At 53.3% G+C, this 13,727-nt stretch overlaps 9 protein-coding genes across 9 annotated transcripts; 5 read left to right on the forward strand and 4 right to left on the reverse strand.

Annotated features, from left to right (window-relative positions):
• Window positions 1-2: 2 nt before the first annotated feature.
• Window positions 3-857, forward strand: cms1 (the record flags this gene model as incomplete). Its single annotated transcript, XM_064839506.1, has 1 exon — window positions 3-857. One exon carries the CDS (start codon window positions 3-5, stop codon window positions 855-857), a length of 855 nt encoding a protein of 284 aa, XP_064692749.1.
• Window positions 858-1,174: 317 nt separating this feature from the next.
• Window positions 1,175-2,534, forward strand: LTS14_006814 (uncharacterized protein; the record flags this gene model as incomplete). Its single annotated transcript, XM_064839507.1, has 4 exons — window positions 1,175-1,250; window positions 1,303-1,347; window positions 1,396-1,499; window positions 1,554-2,534. 4 exons carry the CDS (start codon window positions 1,175-1,177, stop codon window positions 2,532-2,534), a joined length of 1,206 nt encoding a protein of 401 aa, XP_064692750.1.
• Window positions 2,535-2,954: 420 nt separating this feature from the next.
• LTS14_006815 (uncharacterized protein) lies at window positions 2,955-4,565 on the reverse strand (the record flags this gene model as incomplete). The annotated part of the gene is made up of 2 exons (XM_064839508.1): window positions 2,955-3,268; window positions 3,335-4,565. The coding sequence occupies 2 exons, from the start codon at window positions 4,563-4,565 to the stop codon at window positions 2,955-2,957; spliced, it is 1,545 nt and encodes a 514-aa protein (XP_064692751.1).
• A 250-nt stretch (window positions 4,566-4,815) lies between these two features.
• On the reverse strand, window positions 4,816-5,526 carry LTS14_006816 (uncharacterized protein; the record flags this gene model as incomplete). The annotated part of the gene is made up of 1 exon (XM_064839509.1): window positions 4,816-5,526. One exon carries the CDS (start codon window positions 5,524-5,526, stop codon window positions 4,816-4,818), a length of 711 nt encoding a protein of 236 aa, XP_064692752.1.
• Window positions 5,527-5,705: 179 nt separating this feature from the next.
• On the forward strand, window positions 5,706-6,616 carry LTS14_006817 (uncharacterized protein; the record flags this gene model as incomplete). Its single annotated transcript, XM_064839510.1, has 2 exons — window positions 5,706-5,761; window positions 5,824-6,616. 2 exons carry the CDS (start codon window positions 5,706-5,708, stop codon window positions 6,614-6,616), a joined length of 849 nt encoding a protein of 282 aa, XP_064692753.1.
• Window positions 6,617-6,836: 220 nt separating this feature from the next.
• LTS14_006818 (uncharacterized protein) lies at window positions 6,837-7,315 on the reverse strand (the record flags this gene model as incomplete). Its single annotated transcript, XM_064839511.1, has 2 exons — window positions 6,837-7,088; window positions 7,145-7,315. 2 exons carry the CDS (start codon window positions 7,313-7,315, stop codon window positions 6,837-6,839), a joined length of 423 nt encoding a protein of 140 aa, XP_064692754.1.
• A 537-nt stretch (window positions 7,316-7,852) lies between these two features.
• SNX3 (Sorting nexin-3) lies at window positions 7,853-8,455 on the forward strand (the record flags this gene model as incomplete). The annotated part of the gene is made up of 2 exons (XM_064839512.1): window positions 7,853-8,026; window positions 8,096-8,455. 2 exons carry the CDS (start codon window positions 7,853-7,855, stop codon window positions 8,453-8,455), a joined length of 534 nt encoding a protein of 177 aa, XP_064692755.1.
• A 525-nt stretch (window positions 8,456-8,980) lies between these two features.
• Window positions 8,981-10,420, reverse strand: LTS14_006820 (uncharacterized protein; the record flags this gene model as incomplete). Its single annotated transcript, XM_064839513.1, has 5 exons — window positions 8,981-9,052; window positions 9,124-9,195; window positions 9,271-9,449; window positions 9,511-9,688; window positions 9,761-10,420. The coding sequence occupies 5 exons, from the start codon at window positions 10,418-10,420 to the stop codon at window positions 8,981-8,983; spliced, it is 1,161 nt and encodes a 386-aa protein (XP_064692756.1).
• A 609-nt stretch (window positions 10,421-11,029) lies between these two features.
• AVO1 (Component of a membrane-bound complex containing the Tor2p kinase) lies at window positions 11,030-13,606 on the forward strand (the record flags this gene model as incomplete). Its single annotated transcript, XM_064839514.1, has 1 exon — window positions 11,030-13,606. The coding sequence occupies one exon, from the start codon at window positions 11,030-11,032 to the stop codon at window positions 13,604-13,606; it is 2,577 nt and encodes an 858-aa protein (XP_064692757.1).
• Window positions 13,607-13,727: the final 121 nt, after the last annotated feature.

Below are 13,727 nucleotides of genomic sequence, written 5' to 3' on the forward strand. Positions count from 1 at the left end.
CCATGTCTGATTCAGAGGATAATCATGGCGGCGTACCACTCGTCGAGCAGTTCTCCGACTCTGGTACTCCTCCACCACAAAGCCTCACCAAGCGAAAACGAGAAGATGAAGATGCAAAACCGGAGAGCAAACGAGCAGCGAAGAAGCGAAAGCAGACCAAGAAGCCGAAGGATGTGGACGACGAAGCTCTCGATCTGCAGCTAGGCGTCAATCATGCGATCGCGCACATGGACAGCAGACTTCTTGCCGACCACTTGGCGCAAAGAACGAAGAGATTTCAACCAGATCTGAGCTCAGTTGAAGCAGAAGACATTCACATCACAGAACGAGCGATCAAAGACACGAGCACTTTCAAGAAATCAAGAGCGACGGAGAATCTGGCCGACTACGTGGAGCTCTATGCCGCGCCTCGGAGGAAGAAGAAGAAAGGTCCCAGGCTGTCAGAAGCGTCCGAGGAGAAAGGCAGCCCGCATACTTTGGTGGTAGCTGGGGCAGGGCTGAGAGCAGCAGATCTGACTCGTGCGTTGCGGAGATTTCAGACGAAGGATTGCATGGTGACGAAGCTGTTCGCGAAGCACATCAAGATGAAGGAGGCGGTCGAGATGGTGCAGAAGTCGAGGATGGGGATTGGGGTGGGGACGCCGCAGAGGATTATCGATCTGCTGGATGATGGAACATTGAAGGTGGATGGGCTGGAGAGGATTGTGGTTGATGCTTCGCATATTGATCAGAAGAAGAGGGGGGTGCTTGATATGAAGGAGACGCAGGGTCCAGTGGTGCAACTGCTGGCGAGGGCGGAATTCAAGGAGCGGTATGGGGTGGAAGGTGGCGAGGCGATTGAGCTGCTATTCTTTTGAACGGCGAGACCTTGTACCATCTATGCCTGCCAAGGAGGCACTGTCGCCACATCACTGCTGCTGTCGTGTCAAGTCTCCAGCTTTGTACATGGCGGTGAAGCGCACGTGGCGAACACATCTCACTATGGCAGGCGCGATGAGACGTTCTTACCTCACTCGGATATTGCCACAGCTTAGCGGTAAAGGTCCCTATCTCACCGTCACTTCTCAACCATTGGTCCTCATCTCTCTCACAACGCTCACCTTCGTCACTCTTTCTAGCATCAACACTCGTCCATATCATTCCAACCTCCGATTCTGTCGGTTCAACGGACAAGATGACGATCAACAAGCTTTTGCGCGTTTTCATGGCGCTCCTCGCAGTCATCGTGCTCTTCGCCACTGCAAGTGCTAGTACGCTTCTCCAATGCTGACACGGCGGAGGATCGTTGCTGACGAGGTGCAGATGCCGCCAAAACGGAGATCCTGCTGGCTCGCGACACAGTCACGGGTAGGTACCTCTCGCGATATGGTCCAATGCCGTGCTAATGCTGTCTAGACTGCACCTACAATTGCTGGTGGGAGTCTCAACGTGAGAGCGGTTGCTCGGCCAGTACTGACAACCAGACCGCCTGTATGTGTAACAGTCTTGAGAACTACGAGGTGAGAAACACACCCGAAGCTACAAATCACTGAAGCTTCGGCTAACGTGTCCAGCGCTTTCATGGCTGCGTAGTGTCACTGTGTTACTACCTGGGCGAGTTTGACGGCCTCACCCCTGCTATGGAGTGCGTGGGCTACCGTCGTCTTGCAGCTCGTACTACTCGGGGGTCCGGCATTCTATACGCAGATCAAACTACCTCCGCCTGGTGGCTGAAAGAGTCAACCTTATCCGCCACAGCAAGCACTCTTAACTTTAATCCTGACGGTCCGAAAGCCGGCAAGACTTTCTCCGCCGACCTCCCTGTTCTTGCACCCACCACGCTCAAGACTGTCTACAAGCGCGATGCTCAGATTGCAGCCCTTTCACCTTACCAGACCGAGCCTCCTTCGCCGCCACCTAAACCTCATTCACAAGTCCCATGGCAATCTCAGCAAATCACGCATCACACTGTTGGACCTTGCGGCGTTGTCGCTGGCATGGCTTGTCCTGGCAAATTCTTCGATACTCCAGCAACCAAGGAACCAGAATCAATCCTCACAAGCACACTTTACGTGACGACCGCCGTCGCGACCACGACAGCGTCAGCCCCCGTCCTCGTCCCGCGCAGCACCCTCCCTTCACACAGTGGCGGTCTCATCAACTTCTGTGGTGTGCCCGGCTCTGCATGCTCCGACAAGGAAATCAACAATGCCGAGGACGCGCCGCCAGCAATCACCACCACGACCACGACGGTAACGACTTACCCTTATTCTACAGCCGTATTCAAGGTGCATCCACCAGACAGCACGCCCTTTGTATCTTCCCTGGTCCGGATGTGCGAGAAGCCAGACCTGATCGATTGCCTCATCCCACTTGCGCCAGGTCCTGCTATATCCGCGATCCAGAGTGCTGGGCATCCCGCGCTACCGACCACATTCAGGAGAACATTGTCCCATACCAATCCTGTTACGATCAATTGCCAAGATGCTCAATGCGGTGGAGGCACGGACGTCAAGCCTTGGAGGACGATGAACATGCTACTTCGTGACGAGTAATGACACGACGAGCTTTTGGGTGACCGGGGAAAGCGACATTGATGGTGTGTGAGTGATGAACAGAAATCGCTCGTACCCTAGCTTGGACATTATCTAGCATAAATTGTCAGATAATGTCTATCCAAAGTTTCAGCATCCGAGTCTAGCTTCGTCTATCATAGCACGTAATATCCGCAACAAGTCACCTTGGACGAATACAGCACAATCAGGGCCAAGAGCCTGTAGTGCCGACCGTGTCTCTATGTGTATCTCCATCAATTCTGTCCTGGTCATAGTCAGCAAAGACTCCATCAGGCGATCCCGCACTACCTGCCACGCAGCGCTCAACCCACTCTAGGCCTTTCAGTCAGGACATCCATCTCATACCCGACACCATCAGCCACGCAGTCCGCTGAAGACCCAGGGTCTCGATTGCCGTCGTCAATTCTTCGCAGCGATGGGAGATACCGGCGAATCAGCCAGTAAGCTCGTCCGCCGCACACCCTTATCCTCCTCTTCTCCGCCATCAGACTTATTCCTCGCACCCCCGAAGCCAGAACCGGAAGTAAGAACCGGAATTTGCGGCGCCATGATCCGGCCTCGTCTCTTCAGTGCCAAACTAGTAAATTCAGGCAAAATGACCGCTTTTGTAGGCTCTGCTGCTTTGTCCATGTTACTCTGTGATGATCTAGCAGCAGCGGCAAGATTCTCGGAATGTCGGTGCTCGATTACTCCGTACAGACCCGTGGATCTTCCTGAAGCAGAACTAGAGCTGGGTCGTGCAGAAGCAGGGAGAGGGACAGGGACAGCTCGACCCTTACCCTTTCCCACGAAGTCGCGAGATGAGTCCTCTGCCGCAAGCTGGGCAAGACGCGCTTGCTCCAGGTCCTCGGGCGGATAATGACGGAATATCGCGGCGTCCTCGGCGGCAAGAGCAGCTAGCCAGGCTTCTTTGCTTTGTTTTGCTGCGTCGAAGGATTGGCGGAGACGTTCTGTCTTTTCCTCATTTTGGGAGAACGATGATCTGGAGGCATTGATCGCTTCGGGCGTGGCTGTTGCTTTAGAAGCGGATAGGGCGAAGTCGCGGGTCAGAGGTCCGGAAGTTGGGGATGGGCGGGGGAGTTTGGCGATGTCTTTGAGGGTGTGGTGGTATAAGTCGTGTTCTTCGGCATCCTCTCCTTTGTTCTTAGCCATGAGGAGAGCGGATGGTTCGAGTCGTGGGCACGGCGCATTTGGGCGCTTCTTATCGGGTACCCTTGTGGCATCAATGGTATAGGCAGCAATTCGCACATCGCTCTCTCGACTCGATCTCTGCACTGGCCTTCTCGCAGCACCAGAACAACCCTCGGCTCCTCTCCCTCCTACTGGATCCCAAGTCTCACGATAGCACTCCTGAAGTATAATCTCACTCCGCCTCCAAGCATCATCCTCAGGATCCGCTTCAAGCTTGCACATAACCTCCTTCAAATCTCGCACCATGCTCTCTCTTCGACACAAGTACTGCGAATCGACTTGCTCCTCCTCCATGATCCTAGTATACATAATCGCCGCTAACTGGATATCCCGTTGTACCACTGGCGTGCGACCGATGACATTCTCAAAGAGTCCGGCCATGAACCGTCGCGTTGCCGGGTTGCTCAAGGCGTATGTGCGGATCAGTGCATCCTCCCGGCCTAACCTCTCTCGCTGCTCGGTAGTCACATCGTGTTCTCGATTATCCTTGCTTTCGTCCTGGAACTTCCTCGCAGGTCTTATCGAGGGCCCAGCTTCACTCCTTGTTGGTGGCGCGCCGTTGGTAGATCTTCTTGAGACAGGCCGAGGAGACGGCGGCTGCCACAGTTCCAGCATGCGTGCCGCGCGCAGTCGAGCTTCGGCTTGGCTCTGATTTGACGGGTCGATACCGCTATGGGCGAGATCAAGCTCATTCATGGCCAACCTTTCCTTGCCTCTGGTGCTTGGTCTCCTGTGTGAGTTTTGGTAGAGGCTTTGCTGTGCGGGTGAGTTGACGCCCATCCGACGCTTGAAATCTTGCATCGCATCCGTAAACCCCATCTTGACTTGTGGTGCAAATGAGAATGTTCAGAGTTGTAGTCTGGCATAGTCGAGGGTATGAGGCCGGAGCTTTGCTATAAGTATAGCGCACCATAATTGCGATGGGAGCAGCCGGAGGACAACTCGAAGCTTGTAAAGCCTAGAGGTGACGGTGGTCGCATCCATGTAGTCGGGATGGTGAGCTACCAATACGTTGATTGTGAATGGTCAAGCCCATCTCTTGACTTTTGCGAGTCACAGAACCACGAGTTCACGGATTGCTCTCGTCAACCATCTCAACACCATCCACATCTCGCAACTCCCTGACGAGGTCCCGCACGAACACGTCACCTACTTGCTGTACGGTAGGGCGCGGCGAAATGCCCTGTGCCAGTAGACTCGTAGTTGACTTGCCCTCAAGCCCACACGCCACGATCCGCTTGAACCAGCCCAACTCAGTACTCACATTAAGTCCAATACCATGACTAGTAATGTTCCGTCTGAGATGCACTCCCAAAGCACAGATCTTCTCCTGCTCACTAACCCAAACACCGGGGTTCTCCGTCCTCATGGCCGTGACGCCATAATGAGCACAAGTGGCAATGACACAGCTCTCAAGCAGATGAATCCAGCAACGTGGAGTAAGGCCATGGTGCTTGAGGTCGAGGATGGGATATGCGATTAGTTGCCCTGGACCATGGAAGGTAGTTTGGCCGCCACGTAGAGCTTCATGGAAGCTTGCTGTACCCCATTGTGTTGTCTCAGTTAGGTAGTTCTTCTGAGCCTCAGACACGGTCCCGATCTCTCGTCTGCCGCACGTATAGACTTTTTCGAACTCTGCTGTGATGATTGTCGGGGGTGGCGCAGGAGTGGTACCTTGGCTCGCTTTATGAGCCAGAAAAGCGGCGACGAGTTTGTCCTGGAGCTTGCCTGCTCGGGTGTAGGATGTCAGTCCTGGTAGATGTATGTGACGAAGTAGCATTGTTGAAGTGATATATCTCTCAAGTAGATCGTCTGTGGTGGAGGGTTCGTGCCATGCAAGCACTTCCGGCCCGCCTCCAGATCTGCAATGCAGGAACGTTTGACCCGCAATCCGCGTGACCACTTGAGCTTAACACACATGTCTCTACTCGTCACCTGCACGTTCTTGATATCGACACCATGGCAGAGGTAGCAGCCACACCTAAGGCCTGGAGGCCACGATATCGCGTGTCCAAGTCAGAACACAAGAAGTTAACAAAACTACCAACAAGCAAGTATCATCTTCTTCCTCTCCAAGGACTATGCTAACCACCGAAACAGACGCAAAAGTCCACAAGCGACCTCTCCTTCGTCCTGCTATACCATCGCCTTACGCAGGCGCATCACAACAGAAAGTCGTCTACGTCTCAGCCCGCACACCATTCCTATCAACAGTCAAGCGTGTGGAGAAACTACTCAAGCTCTCAGACAAGCGACTCGTCCAAGCTGCAACGACAAATGCGAGACTATCTAGCAACAAGATGAAACGCGGCCGCGACGATCCTGACGAGGTCCTAGGCATTGCCAAGGAAGTCGAGCGACTGAAAAGCAAAAGGCGGAAAGGTGGGACTGTTGACGATGATGTGGAGGGTGCTGGTGAAGAGGTCGTGATCAAAGCTAGTGGGAAGGCGATACAGAAGGCTATGGAGCTGGGGTTGTGGTTTCAGCAGAGGGAGGAGTATTTGGTTCGACTTAGGACTGGGAGTGTCGGAGCTGTTGATGATATTGAGCTTAATGAGGAGGAAGGGGTAGAGGACCAGGGACATGATCGGCAGGAGGGCGGTGTTGTGGATCGCGGCAATGTTACCGGGGAGGTGGATACGAGTATGGGTGCCACGGTAGTAGAGCAGGAAGGAAGCGTTGAGCAGGACCAGAGCGCCAATGATGGAGGGTCCGCAGTCAGCAAGTCGTCGGCATTGAACCAGATGACGACAGCTGCTGATGGAGCAACGGGCGATACGACAGACCCTGCACTCAGCAAACAGGAACCAATACCAGAGACGCGTATACGATATGTGAGCGTGCTAGAAGTTGCAGTCAGCCTGCGATAGCGTGTGGTGCAAGGCGATGATAAGGCCTGTCAGTATGGAGTGACGAATGCTCTGCTAACGTCGATACCCGAATAATCGTGGATCGAGCATGAGGTAGGCCTCACGTCGGGATTCTTTAGCGCAGGCCCATCCCAGCCGCTCTCAGATTCGAAGATGAATGACTACAAATACTTCTCAAACCACTCTAGCATCATACCATAACCCCGATCAAACTCCTTCCTTACACTCTGCTTACTGAGGTCTCCACGAGCGGACAGCCACCCATGAACCATATTCGGAAAGTCGACAAACCTGTTCTCGAATTGCAGGCCTGCTTGAACTCCCGATAATCCGTCTCCGGCTCATCTCTGGAATTCAGAGCAAGCAGAGGGGCCGAAACGGTTTGTGCGACATCGACACCAGGAGGCCAGCCAGTATGACATTGTACAGCGGCCTGAAACCTACTATCCTTGTCGATGGCGAAGTTGACGATCTACAAAAAGCTGGTTATCGCTGCACCATGTAGTGATACAGAAGTAATATACTCACGTAGCCGCCCCAGCAATAGCCAACAAGACCCCAATGTCGAATCTTAGGATACATTTTCTGAAACTTCACAATCAAACTCTCTATCCTTCGCAGCGTCCGCTGCGTCTCCCCAGGCCCATCACAAAATTCCTCCATCTTGTCCTCGTCCGGCGGCCCGCCATCCATGGGCATCCAGTCTAGGGGCGCAAGCTTACCTTCGAAGAATCTGGCATGAAGATTCTATAGTGCTCGGCTAGCTTGTCTGCACCTTCTAGAGTCTGGCTACTATAGCCAAAGATGTTGTAGATTATGAAGATTGCCTTGTTGGCTCCGGCGGGACCGGCTGTGTAGAAATCAACGCCATTGGTTTTGATAAATTCGCCCTTGGCTGTGTAGGCAGGGCCGATGATAGCGGGTGTGTGACAGCATGCTGCTGAGCGCTGATACTTTGCCATGGCTAGCTAGATGTATCGAGTCTGGTTATCGAGTAACCACAGAATAGTTACTTCCCAAAGCAGTAACTGTGATCATCGAGCCCCACATCCAGCACGTGGACAAAGCTTAATTGTGGCGGGGTCAGTCTGGTAACATGGATTGCACCACGCCAAACAGTCTTGTGATCAGCACTGCGCAACAAATAAGCGATTGACCGATCACAGAAGCTCGACGTGTACATACATCGCAAGCTGCGACGAGATAGGAAGGCGCTCTCCCAGATTTGACGACACGATGCAGCGAGTCGATCCTCGGCCGGAGCCACAAGACAACCCACAATCATCGGCGCAAGGAAAGCAGCATGGGGGATGGGCCATACCGACAGGTTTCGCATCGACAGGTCACCAATCACACACCCAGAGCTTTGAAGAGATATACGGCGTACCAGAGAACTTTCTGGAGATAGAGGTACGGACTGTGCCACATATCTCATCCTTGATACTGTACGAGATACTCACGTACAACCCCCACATCTAGGTATCCAACCCCCAAACCCACCAACCCACCGCCTCCCCCTCGTCACGCTACACAACCTACCTCATCCGCCTCCGCACCAACATCCCCGCCTTCAAACTCCGCCAATCCGAAGTACGCCGGCGATACAGCGACTTCGAAGTCTTCCGCGACCTCCTCGAGCGGGAATCCGCCCGCGTTAGCATCCCACCCCTCCCCGGGAAAGTCTACCTAAACCGCTTCGACGACGGCGTGATCGAGGACCGACGGAAAGGGCTAGAACGCTTCCTGAAGATCGTAGTGGGCCATCCGTTATTGCAGACGGGGAGTAGAGTCCTTGGCTCCTTCGTGCAGGATCCGAATTGGGATCGGAATGCTTGGTAGTGTACTGCCTTTCCTCCGCATCCAGCGAAAGTGGCCGGGTATAGAGTTTTGCTGACTTTTGGGTGAGGATGATAGGTTAACGTACGAATAAATCCCACCCGCTCAATCCCAACTCTTGCCCACAGATACCATGCTGTGACTTCTTCTACTTTCGCGTGCGTATGAGATTGCTTTTGAGACGACGATCAAATGCCAACGTGATTTCTTTCTTTACAGAGATATACCCGCTCGAGATTGGTTCGACTTCTTCGACAGTAATCATGGCAAGATGTCTTATATTACGTGATCGGCGAAGATGACAGGCAGAGCAAGAGATGCATTTACATAGGACGGCATGGTGTACAGGCTGGACAAAATATATATGCAATGGCTGCGTACCGGGACGATCACAGGCAGTTGTGGGTAGGTTGAGAGTGGATTTGCCGAAATTGGCGTTGAGGATGCTGAGGTCGATTTATGTAGATAGGACTGACTGTTTGATTTGTAGCTACTTGATACCCTTCAACCGCATCCATGGAAGCGGCCCTACCACTCAAGCACGACCTTGACAGCATCTCCAGCATGCATGTCGTGCAGCGCTGTCTTGAAATCGGCAGCCTACGTGGTAGTCAGCACAATGACAACCATTGTAGGTCGAAGCCCATATCGAGCCGCGAAAGAAAACAGACCTTGTAGTACTTCGTCAACTTATCAATGGGAAACCGACCCTCACGATAGTACTTGACCAACTGCGGGATGAACTAGAAACAACGGCACAGTCAGCACGATGCGACTCCCTCTTTCCCCCCTTACCCATGAGCACAGCTGGATATTACCTTCACTGGATTACTATCTCCCTCCACACAACCCACCAGCTTCTTAGCATCCTTCATCACAACCCGATAATCTACCGACCATCCCGCCTTCGGATCCATAGAAGCGCCTATGAAGATCAACGTGCCCCGTGGTGCGAGGGCATGGTAAGCCGCTTCTAGGACTGCTGGGGCGCCGGTGGCTGGAGTGCATTCGTGTTAGCGGTGCTCCCTTTTATGTTACGAGAGAGAAGGTGTACGCACTATCGATGAAGAAGTCTGGTCCACGTCCACCGTTCGCAGGTTCCTTTAGTGTCTTGGTAAGGTCTGCGGAGGCGCTGGTATCGATGCCTTTTGTTGCGCCTACTTCTTCGCATAGTTTAACGCGAGAAGCTATGCGGTCGATGCCGATGATTTCGTGGCAGCCGGCGATTTTCGCAGCCTATCCTGTCATTAACTGAAGTCTGAAGAAGGGTCGACCTGCTGTCTATAGACTGGATAGCCTTCTTCATACCATAATCGCAGCTAATCCCACCCCACCCAGACCCGCCACCATAATACTCTGTTCCTTCCCCGGCTTAGCAATATTCAACACAGCTCCCGCCCCAGTCTGATACCCACAGCCCAACGGCGAGAACAATTTCAACTCCTCTTCATTCTCAATCAGATCCTTAGCAGGTATCACACAACTCTCCTGCACAACACTCAACCCCGCGAAACTGCTCTGCCCAAAAAAAGATCCATTGATCCCCTCCTTCCCATTCTCAGACACGAAAGCATCGTCCTGACCAACAAGATTCATAACGAACGCATCACACGAACTCGGTAGACCTTTCTTGCAATTCACGCATTGCCCACAGTATCTAAAACTAAGCAAGACCGGATCTCGTTCCTTCAGATTCTTGTTCGTGAGGTTCGGGCCCAGTGCTTTGATGTATCCTGCCCCCTCGTGGCCGGCTACGCGTGGGAGTTTGAAGTGGCCGCCGCTGGTGAGGGTGAGGTCCGAGTGGCAGATGCCGGAGGCGAGCATGGAGATTAGGAGTTCGCCGTCTTTGGGTTTGGTTGGGACGAGGATGTTTTCGAATTGCCAGTTTGCGCCTGGGGTGTCGTTCTCTGTGGCTAGTGGGTGGGCTACTATTGCCTGGGTCGGCTGTGTGGTGTCTTTCGAAGCCATATTTATCTATAGATGTGGTATCTCGAGTTCGTTTTGAAAGCCAGGCTTACTCTCCTTACGATCTCCTTTTGAGTTAAGTTTTATGCTTGGTCTTGGTGAATTGATCGCGAGAAGTGTGAAGCTTCGAATGTTTCCAATCCCTTTCACGACGATGACGCTACCTTATGTGGAAGCTGATTTCTCAGCTGCGGTACGTATGTGGTGCAGAAGGAGCAAGCTAAAGTAGCCCTATGCATGTGGTATTGCAGCCCTGGCCCCCCGAAAGCTCGACGGGGACCTATCATACGGACGTCTCGGGTTCGCGGCGAGTCTTGGCTGAGGCGGATATTTCTACCCATCGCTAGACTCCTGGTCATACCATGAGATGATCTCTGTAGCAGTTGTACCTACATGAGTCGATAGTCGAATGGGAGGACGAGAGTGGAGTAGAGTGGATTCGACCGACGTGGGGGCCACTCGGCTTCGGATCATTCACGCGGCGGACTCATGCACGATTGGATATGGTTTCATAAGTGTACATTGTTTGCTTGACAGTGACCAGAATTCAGCAAATATGATGTGAGAGCTATCTCACCGCCGGCTGGTTCGGCTACACAACTCTTTATAATCATGTCGCTTCTACTGAATGAGGAGTTCACTCTGTATCGTCTGCGCCTGGGTTATCTCAATCAAATCCACGATGGAGTCGGCGAAAGACTGATCAATCTCAATACAGCTGTGCTTAACGAGCCAGCTTTTCGTGCGGCAGGATGGGTCGCAGATACGGCCGCCATCAAGCGATGTTATAGCCCACCTATACCCACGACTGGAGCAGCAGACTATTTCAATCGTCCATCACGTGTGAGGGACAACGGCATACCTTTGAACGATGAGGCGAGTGCGGAGGGGAGGGGAGGCTTGATCAGTGGGCAGCTGGGGAGCGAGGAGACCGTGGGCCCTAGCTTCTTGACTGAGAAGGAGCGGCGCAGGCGCAAGCAGGGACAGAAGATCGAGGATGATGACAGCTCGGATCTTAGCGATGACAGCGACGATGAGGATACAGCGGCGCAGAGTGTCCGATTTGCGAAGATGCCGAACCGGAGCCGATCGAGTACGAGTCCTCCAAGACAAGGTACCGCGACACTTCATGCAGAGCAGGCAGGGCCAGAAGTGAAGGTTATCAGTCCCAGCTACCGACCACGTACAAGCAGTTTGGGTGCCACAGAAGCCATCAATGCGGCAAACTCGCGTATTGTGACGCGTCCGAGACGTGACACCACTACCAGCAGTGAGATGAGCTCGGACAATGAAGGCCTGATACCGGAAGGACGTTTCAGAAGGAAGCTGCCTGGACGGCCTCAGAAGTCTGCTATGCTTGCTGACAAGATTGCCGAGGAAGAGCCGGACGATGAGAGCGAGCTTGAAGACGAAGATGAAGAAGAGGATGTGGAAGTAGCTGAGGCTAGCGATCTCAGCGACGAATTCGAAGGCGATGATGTGGCTGTGCCATCACCAGAGCTGCCCATTGATGAGGCGCTGGACATATCGGTAGAGAAGCGAGCGCCGCCAATAATACCTCCAGCTGTCAGTCCATCGTTACATACCGCTACTACGAGACCAAGTAAGGACGATCTACCGAAGCTGCCAAAACTACCAGCCGGCAGACCAATGTCAATGAAGCCGCCTGCAAGTCTGCTTTCCATGGCTCTGAAAGGCTCCGACGGCGCAGATACTCCTGGCAAGCCATATCAAAAGTATGCAGAACTGTCTGGTAAGGGCGAAGCACAGCCACTCTGGATCAAAATCTATGCTCCATTCTCGAAGAATCCTAATGAGCCAATCCAAGTGCCGCTCAAGCGCGCTCAAGGCGCAGAAGGGGCTGTACCTACCGTCAAGGAGTTGATCGGGCTCGCACTCTGGCGTTATGATGAAGAAGAGTACGAGCCGGCGCTTTCTATCAAAGATAGCAAAGTGGAGAGCTGGGAGCTGAGAATGGTTGAAGATGGTGAAGTTGATCTGGACTTCCCAGCTCTGAGCCGAGACAGGCCAGTCACAGATTTCACGTCAAACAACAACCGCCCTCCTCAACGACGCATGAGAGACAAACCGTGGGATGAGTTTGGCTTGATCCGTGCCGAAAGTCGCGATGCAACTTCTGAAGACGACGAGGCTGCGCCGATTACAACCACGAAGACTGCACCAATCGCTGCGCCTTCACCAGCACTTATCAGCCAACAAATCATGGCGCCGCCACCTGTCCCACCAAGCATGATGCCGAACCGCAATCCTATCACCGGTCCTGCCTTCACTCTCAATGCCGCAATACGAAAGGACTCCACGAACCTCATGGATGCACCACAGCAGCAGACTGCAACTAGCACACCTCGTATGGGCCCCGTCAAGACTGTTCAAGTTCACTTCACGGATCCGCAGTCCTTCCAGGTTACCCTGTTGCCTCTGGACACGACTGCTGATACGTATATAGCCGAGTTATTTGAGAAGGCATGTACACGTCTTCGACTGGACAAGGCACTCTACGTATTCAAAGTTAAAGGCACACAGACAGTGGCGCCAAGCGACCGAACAGTAGAAGCTCTAGGGTCAAAACTGCATCTCGACCTTGTCCGCCGCCGCTTCGGCGCAGTCGGAGACTTCGGTCTCGGACTCTCCGGCTCACCAGGCTCCAGCTCACCGAATGCACCTCTCGAATTAGTCCCCAACACACCACCCACAGCCAAAGAAGCCAAACGACGAAAAGGTTTTCCCGGCGTAGGAGGAGTCCTCCACCCACTCGTAGCCCAAAAGAGCGAATTCAACAGCACAGCAACCTCCATGCTCGACCTCGCAGGTCCCAACGCAGGTATAGGTTGCCGCTATAACGTGATGCGCAAACTTCCCTTCTCCCTCACGACCTCCCACCCTCGCACCCTCATCATAACACCAGAATACATGCAGATCTTGCCCGGGCCACCGACGGACGAGGGAGGTCAAGCGAGCGGCAGTAAGGTTACCAATGTGTCTATGCAGAGTATCGTGGGTGTGAAGGTCAGCAGGAAGCATCCGAAGATGATGCGAGTGTTGGTTTATCGGGACAAGGAGACGAAGAGGTATGATTTTGAGTGTGCGAGTCATGCCGAGGCGGAGCAGATTGTGGGTGACATTCGGGTTGGGTTGAGTGAGTATGGGGTGGGTGGGGATGATGTATGATCATGTTCTCGTTTTTGTTGTATGAATGAATGAATGTCTCTCATGAAGATGGCTGAGCTGCCATGGCATGCAGACACGGTCAGGGGTTACTCAATTTGAGCCGGGTGATTGCTCCCAGCCA

Source organism: Recurvomyces mirabilis (genome assembly GCF_035927965.1).
Source record: "Recurvomyces mirabilis strain CCFEE 5264 chromosome Unknown scaffold_18, whole genome shotgun sequence".
Taxonomy (NCBI): domain Eukaryota; kingdom Fungi; phylum Ascomycota; class Dothideomycetes; order Mycosphaerellales; family Teratosphaeriaceae; genus Recurvomyces; species Recurvomyces mirabilis.